Below are 8,080 nucleotides of genomic sequence, written 5' to 3' on the forward strand. Positions count from 1 at the left end.
TTGACTTTTCTATGTTTGCTGCCTGGAAGTTCCATGAAAGCCAGGATTGTGTCTGTAATATCTCTAGCATTTAGCATCACTAAATAAATGTCTGGAACAAAGTCTAGTACAGTACTCAGGAACTGGGGCTCTGGGTCAGCTTGGTCGAGTCCAGATCTCAGCTGTGCCAAGCTCCCAGCCTCTCTGTGCCTTGGTATTCTTTTCTAGAAGGAGATAATGATACAGCCGGGGTTGCAAATCAGTACTGCTCAGTAAGGGTTAACTGCTATTGTTACTACTCGTGGACCCCCACCTCCTTGGTCCCCTTCCCATAGGTGAGCACTCTAATCAGTGCCAGTTTAATGTTTATCTTCTGTTCCTTCCTTCTTTCCTTCCTTCCTTCCTGATGAAAAGCTGAGAGGAATGTAACAAACATTAATGTGTTTCTTGACTCAGCAAATGGTTATATTTTGAGAGACTTAAATTTGGATCTCAGGTCCATCACTTAATTTATTAGCTTTGGGACTTTAGGCAAGCTACTAAGTTCTTTGCCTCAATTCCTCGTCTGGAAAATGGGATGATAATAGTATCTTTATAGGGATGTTGGATTACATGTGATGATATTAGCACAGTGTCTGGGATGTAAGCGCTCAGTCAGTTTCAACCATTACAGTCATTAGTAATGGTAACATTAGTGTAGCCTCTGGAGGAAGGAAACTGAATATTTATAAAGCAAAGTCAAGTTCCCAATCCTTCATCATCTTAACCAGCAATAAGGTTTCAAGATTTATTTTTATTTTATTTTTGGGGATTTATTTTTCATTATAAATGTGATATAACCAGATTAGAGCACATTTTGAAAATAGAAAAGGAAGCATTCTCAATCACTACACTCAAAGGATTCAGACTTACTATTTTGATATTTCTTCTTGTTTCATGTGTGTGACTATTTTTTAAACTGAAACTTAATTATAGAATTTTTATATCATGATTGGTTTTTTAATTCCCCCTAACAGTGTATTGCACCCATTTTAATGTGTTCCCATGAGGTTGTATAGCCATAATTTCAAATCACTGTGTAAAATACCTCCTGGTCAGTCCATCAGTGGATATGTATTGAGTACCTCCTAAATACCCTGTCCTGTTTGTGTATGAAGGGAACACCAAAATCCCATTGCCATCCAGTTGATTCCAACTCATAGCATCCCCATTGGGTTTACAGAAGTAGTTTGCCTCATCTTCCTCCTGTAGAGCAGCTGGTGATTTTGAACCACTGACCTTCTGACTATAGCATCCAAATGTCTTACTCACTATACCACCAGAGCTCCTTATGCAAGGAACACAGTAGAACCCAAACCAAACCCACTGCCATTGAATTGATTCTGACTCATAGCAACCCCCATAAGGTTTCCAGGGCTATAAATCTTTACAGAAGCAGACTGCCTCATCTTTCTCTCATGGAGCAGATGGTGAGTTCCAACTGCTGATCTTTTGGTTAGTAGCTGGACGCCGTAACCACTGCCCCACCAGGGTGCCTTAGGATGGAGTTTCAGGGAAGCAACTGATTAGGAAATGAAGACTGTCACTGACAGGTTAGTTTTATGAGACAAAGAAGTGCAAGGAGTCTGAGTGAAGAAGACCTTGATTGCCCTACCTGTCTCCACTGCCTCCATTTGGCACTTTGGTCTGTGTGGTGATTGGTCAGCTAACACTGCACAGCATAGTGGTCAGTAATGTATGCTTTATTTGGAAAGCTCAGTGCTTTGGGGAATTGAAGGGCTGCTAGCTAGGAAGGTAGCAGAGAACCTTAACGGAGGCCTGGGTGATACTTTTGTTCAGTGGCACATTATAGTCCTCAACATAGCATATTTTGGCTTCTTTATCCTACCCAGTATTTAGAGTCTCTTGTATTTTGGGGAACTGGCATGTGCTTTCAAGAGCAGAAGAGGAAACTGAAAGGGTAATAAATACCACGTGAAGACAGAGAACTTGAACTTGCTTTTGAGATTATGTGCTGTGCACACATCTTACATCCTTAATAGCAGCAACCGTATCTGTATCAGGAAGGAACAAAGCTACAGTGGGAGGCCATTTCTAGAGGATCGGTACTATTTTGAAATTCTTATCGTCTGTTCTTTTCACAGTTACTATTTGCTAGCAAGTACTGGCTTTGGGTAAGACATTGGAGATAAGAGGGCAACCAAGGCCCCTCTAGTGTTAATCCTTGTCCCTTGTGTTCCTGATATTTTTTACTTTCAGCTAAGTAATCATTTGTTTGAAGAACTTGCCATGGACGTGTACGATGAAGTTGACAGGCGAGAGACTGATGCAGGTGACTTATCACATGGCTTTATCTAGTAAGCTTCTGCTATCAGTGGGCAGTGACAAGCCTCCAGCTTCAGTGTTTGCCTTGCCTAGTTTCTCCTGTCCTGATAACGTGTGCATTGACATTGACCTTTGTGTATGTTGGCTTCAGAATGTGCTCCCCCAAGTCTCCCTAGTAAAGCGCAAGCTGGGGCCCTCAGAGCAGCAGTGGCACCCAATTGTGATGAGATTCTATGTCTGGCTCTTTCCTCTGGCTAGTCTGGCTTGCCACTCAAAACCACAGCACCCTGGTAACCGAGACAACCGTCGTTCCCTTCCTTCCGGTCAATCCTGAGTACTCGTCGACACGCAATCAGGCAAGTGGCTGAGTTTGAAAAGTATCTTGTAGTAATACGTTGGGAATGACTGATAGCATGGTATTTGATTTTCCCAAGGCAGGTATCTTAAGTTTTTTGATGGATAAAATGTTAGTATCCTACATATGTCATACACACAACTAATAAATTGATTAAGAAAACCAATCGATGTAAATGTATAACAGGGAACTGATGTAAAACAATTCACAGAAGAAATATAGATGGCTTACAAATGGGAAGAAATGTTTAACCTCATTAGTTATCCAAGAAAGCACCCTAAAGACATTAACTTTGATCCATCAAATGAATAAAATATACACTAAAAGGATACTCCAAGCTGAAAGGACATGGCATGATGGCCTGTCTCCTGCTGCAGATAAGAGTTTAAATTGCTGCAAACTTCAAAAAGCAATCTATTCATCAGTTTCAGAGCCTCAGTTCAGCCCATCCTTTTCACTTGGGAAGTCTTCATTTGGGAATGTGTTCTAATCAAATACTAAAACATTCAAGGATCCATGCATAGTGCTATCCATCAGAGCAGTGCACATGTAATAATAGAGCCTTAGAACAGCCTAAATAACCAGCAAGAGAAATGGTGCATTAATTCAAATGACAATTTATTTTTAATTTATTAATATGACTGTGTAACAATGAATGAACATTCTTTATCTTGAAATTTTGAACTTTCTCTCCAAATTAATTTGTCCTTACTAGGTCAACTTAAAAATTGAATTGATATTAGAAGAAAAGCATTATATAGAATTGTGTTTTGTTCACAAAATTAATATGCACTGTAAGAACGTAAATGTCCTAAAGTTCTCTTACTTGAATGAGTTAACTGATAGCATGAAAACGTGAGTGGCTGATTCCATTGTGGCTGTAATTGGTCATATTGTAAACTTGTTGGAGGGCCTTGGCAGAAGTCTAACAATAGTCTGACTAGTTTTGTGTGAATATTTATGTGTCTGTCTTCTACAATGGGAATATTTCCAGTTATTTTCTCACCCTCAGGGCAGACAGAAATTAGCTCGGTTCAATGCGCATGAGTTTGCCACGCTGCTTATCGACATTCTCAGCGATGCCAAGAGGAGGCAACAAGGCAGCCCTCCCTCTAGTTCAAAAGGTAATTATTTCACATCAGTATGTGTTTCCTTCCTTGGGCTTCTCAACTTCACACAGGTGTTAAACTTATGCATGAATTAAAGCAGTCACAAACATAACAGCTTTTTAAAGTCTTGTATGCTTTATTGGTAGTACGTAGCAAATAAAATTTACCTCTTTGAGCCCTGTTGTTGTTGTTTGGTGCTGTCGAGTCACCTCTGACTCATAGCGACCCTGTGTACAACAGAGCAAAACAGTAGCTGGTCCTGCGCCATCCCCTCAATCCTTGCTATACCTGAGCCTTGAGCCCATCATTGCAGCCACTGTGTCACTCCATCTCATTCAGGGTCTTCCCCTTTTTCAGTGACCCTCCACTTTACCATTTTCCAGGAAATGGTTCCTTCTGACAATATGACCAGAGTAGGTGAGATAAAGACTAACCATTCTCACTTCCAAGGAACATTCCAGCTGCACTTCTTTCAGGACAGATTTGTTCATTCTTCTGGCAGCCCATGGTACTTTCAGTATTCTTCGTGAACATCACAACTCAAAAGTGTCAATTCTTCCTCAGTCTTCCTTGTTCATTGTCTAGCTCTCACATGATACGAGGCTGTTGAAAATACCATAGCTTCGGTTAGGCACACCTTAGCCTTCCAAGAGACATCTTTGCTCTTCAGCACTTTAAAGAGGTCTTTTGTAGCAGATTTGCCCAGTGCAATATGATGTATGATGTATGATTTCTTTTTTTTTTTTTTAATTGTGATTTGGGTGAAAGATTACAGAGCAAATTCACTTTCCTTACAGCAATTCACATACACGTTGTCTGATGACATTGACAGTTTACCCCAGTGCAACACCTCCCCTCCCACTACCTCCCGAAGTTACCTCTTCCCTGTGTCGATCCCTGCATGCACTCCTGCCCCCTGAACTGTCTTCCTGTGCATGAACAGCCCTTCTTTCTCCCATGATTGTTCTCTCCAAGGGATGTAGCTACCTCAGTTACATGTTCACCTCTTACGCCTGTCTTTTATTTGGCTGGAAGCCACAGGTGTGGGTTCAATTCCAGACCTGAAGGGCAGCTAGGGACCATAGTCTCAGTGGTTCCACCAGGTTCTATCAGACGAGCAAACCTTGTCTCCCTTTTTTTTTTTTTTCCCCCCAAATGATTTTGAGTTTTGTTCCACATTGTTCTCCTTCTCTATCCAGGATGTCCTACAAAGATCCCTCTCTGAGTGGTTGACAGTGGTAGCTGGGCACAATCTAGTTCTTCTGATCTCATAGTCATATAGGCTGAGGATTGCATGGTGTACCAGTCACAAGGGATGTCTGATTTCTTGATTGCTGCTTCCATTGGTGTTGATTGTGGAAACAAGTAATACGAAATCTTTCACAATTTATCTCCATTTTCTTCGTGTCTTTTCTCCATTTATTGTGATGCTGCTTATTGGTCCAGTTACAAGGATTTTCATTTTCTTTATGTTGAGGTGTAATCCATTTTGCAGGCTGTCTTTAATCTTCACTAAGTGCTTCAGGTCATCTTCACTTTCAGCAAGGAAGGTTGTGCTGTCTGCATGTCGCAGACTGTTAAATGAGCAGTCCTCCGATCTGATACCATGAGCTGTTATTTCAAATTCATCTTTTAAATCCAAGAGGTTACTTATTTTCATTATAAAATTACATACTGAAATTAACCCTAAAGTCTGACTTAAACCCCCCAAAAAAACCCAAACCTATTGCCATCAAGTCAATTCCAACTCATAGCAATCCTATAGGAAGCAGACTGCCTCATCTTTTTCCCGCCGAGTGGCTATTGAGTTCGAACCACTGACTTTTGGTTAGTAGCCAAATGCTTTAACCACTATACCACCAGAGCTCACTAAAGTATGAGTTAGCTAAGAGAAAAAGTGGCAGTTCAAACCCACCAGCCACTACACTGGAGAAGGATGAGGCATTCTGCTTCTGTAAAGGTTACAGCCTTGGAAACCTCATGGGGCATTTCCACTCTGTCCTATGTGGTTGCTATGGATTCAGGCAACAGGTAGTACAGGCATGAGTGTGTCCGCTGTTTCACTCTCGCCTCTCTCTCACTAGAGTTCAATGGCTAAGTGCCATTGTGCCTATTCTTTGGACATCTTCTTGCTAGGCTCCAGTTTGGCAACCAGCATACTGTTTTGACTTGCCACCAGACCAAAAACCCATTGCTGTTGAGTTAATTCAACTCATAGCAATTCTGCAGGACAAAGTAGGACTGCCCCATAGGGTTTCCAAGGCTGTAATCTTTACAAAAAGAGACTGCTTCATCTTTCTCCCACATAACACTTGATGGGTTGGAACTGCTGGCCTTCCCATTCTCAGCCAAGCACATTAACTGTTGAATCACCAGGGCTCCTCTTTGACTTGCCATTTGCCTTTTTAAACAAGTTAGAGTTGTAATTGAATTACAGTCTGTCTTACATTCGTTACAATGGTATTTCCAGGAGTTGGAGCTACACTTTATCTCTTTGAATGATTAGAAACTTGGAAACCTGCCACCTTAATATAAGCAGCTCTTTCCTAAATCATCTGCCTAATTGGGCACATTTGACCAGTAGATCAAAGGGATGCTAGAATCGCTCAGCATCAGGTAGTACATGGTCTGTCTCCTTGATAACTTTTTCTGTTATCTCTGTATTGATGTGATTTTGTTTTAGATTTGGTTTTGTTTTCAGTTTATTGAGGAGAAAAATACATATTGCAAAAATTTTTTCTTTTTAACCATTTATAAGTATACAGTTCCTTGATATTAACCTTCACACAGGTGTTAAAACTTATGCATGAATTAAAGAAGTCACAAACATAACAGCTTTTTAAAGTCTGTATGCTTTATATTAATTATATTCACCATTTTGTTCAACCATCACCACTGTTAATTTCCAAATATTTCATCACTCCAAACAGAAACTCAGTACTCCCTATTTTCACCTTCCCCCAGCTCCTGGTAATCATTAATAAACTTTTGACCTTTTATTTGCATATTCTAGATATTTCATATAAGTGGAATCATACATTATTTTTCCTCTGATGGCTGACTTATTTCACTTAGCATAATGTTTTCAAGGTTCATCTATGTTGTAGTGTGTATAAAAACTTCATTTTTCTTTATGATTAAATAATATTCCATTGTGTGTATATACAACATTTCATTTATCTGTTCATCTATTGATGGGTGCTTAGGTTGTTTCTACCTTTTGGCTATTAAAAACAACGTAGCACTGAATAGTAGTGTACAAGTATCTGTTTTGAGTGCCTGCTTTCAAGTCTTTTGGGTACAGGAAGTCCCTGGGTAAGGACATCTGGGGACAACTAGTACTTGCCCTTTAATGTTATGGAAAGCTGTCCTCGCTTTGAAACAGTTGAACCAACCCTTACTTGAAGCAAATTTTTCATTGCAGTCACCTTCACGTGCTGCAAATGAAGCTTTTAAATCATTGAAAAGGCCTATTCTTGGACTAAACCCCCTGCCATATAGTCGATTCCCACTCACAGCAACCCCATAGGGTTTCCAAAGCTGTAAATCTTCAGGGAAGCAGACTGCCTCATCTTTCTCCCAGATAGCGGCTAGTGGGTTCAAACCGCTAACTATTTGTTTAGCAGCCAGATGCCTAACCACAGTACCACCAGAGCTCCCATTTTTTGCGCTAAAGTAAGGCGAAATAAGAACGGTATGTACCTGTTCTACTGACCTACAAATTAAAGACACACTTAGGAATGAATCTCGTTTGTTGCTTGTGGACTGCCTGTATATGCCTTGGGTGGAATTGCTGGGTCTTAGGGTAATTCTGGATTTTCCACAGTACCATTTCACATTGCCACCAGCACTGTAAGAACGTTCCAATTTCTCTATATCTTCACCAACACTTTTTATTTTCTTTTTGCCTGATAGTAACAGTCCTAATGGTCATGAAGTAGTATCTCATTCTAGTTTTTGGGATTTATAAAAAATTTATTATTTTTTGTTATTAAGAATATGTACAGCAGGACATACACTGATCTGACAGTTTCTCCATGTAGAGTTCAGTGACACCGATGACATTCTTTAAGTTGTGCAGCCATTCTTGCCCTCCTTTCTGAGTTGTTCCTCCCCATTAACATAAACTCACTGGCCCCTACCATTCTTATCTAATCTTTTAAGTTGCTGTTGTCAGTTTGATCCCATCCAAATACTTCTTTTTCTTTTTTTATTTGGGTGAAGATTTACAGAGCAAATTCACTTTCCATACAGCAGTTCACATATACTTTGTCTCATGTCATTGACCACAGTTTACCACAATGCAACAGCT

The 8,080-nt window shown here is 40.2% G+C and overlaps 1 protein-coding gene across 1 annotated transcript in view; it reads left to right on the top strand.

Moving 5' to 3' along the window:
• The window catches only part of GIT2 (GIT ArfGAP 2), a 66,782-nt gene that overhangs the window by 21,700 nt on the left and 37,002 nt on the right, over positions 1-8,080 (top strand). Inside the window, exons 10-12 of the mRNA XM_007954965.1 lie at positions 2,239-2,311; positions 2,563-2,660; positions 3,672-3,783. Of these exons, the coding sequence (XP_007953156.1) occupies positions 2,239-2,311; positions 2,563-2,660; positions 3,672-3,783 (283 nt within the window). The remainder of the gene's footprint in view (positions 1-2,238; positions 2,312-2,562; positions 2,661-3,671; positions 3,784-8,080) is intronic.

Source organism: Orycteropus afer, unplaced genomic scaffold, assembly GCF_000298275.1.
Source record: "Orycteropus afer afer isolate SDZICR_OR568_19922 unplaced genomic scaffold, OryAfe1.0 scaffold00487, whole genome shotgun sequence".
Lineage (NCBI taxonomy): Eukaryota > Metazoa > Chordata > Mammalia > Tubulidentata > Orycteropodidae > Orycteropus > Orycteropus afer.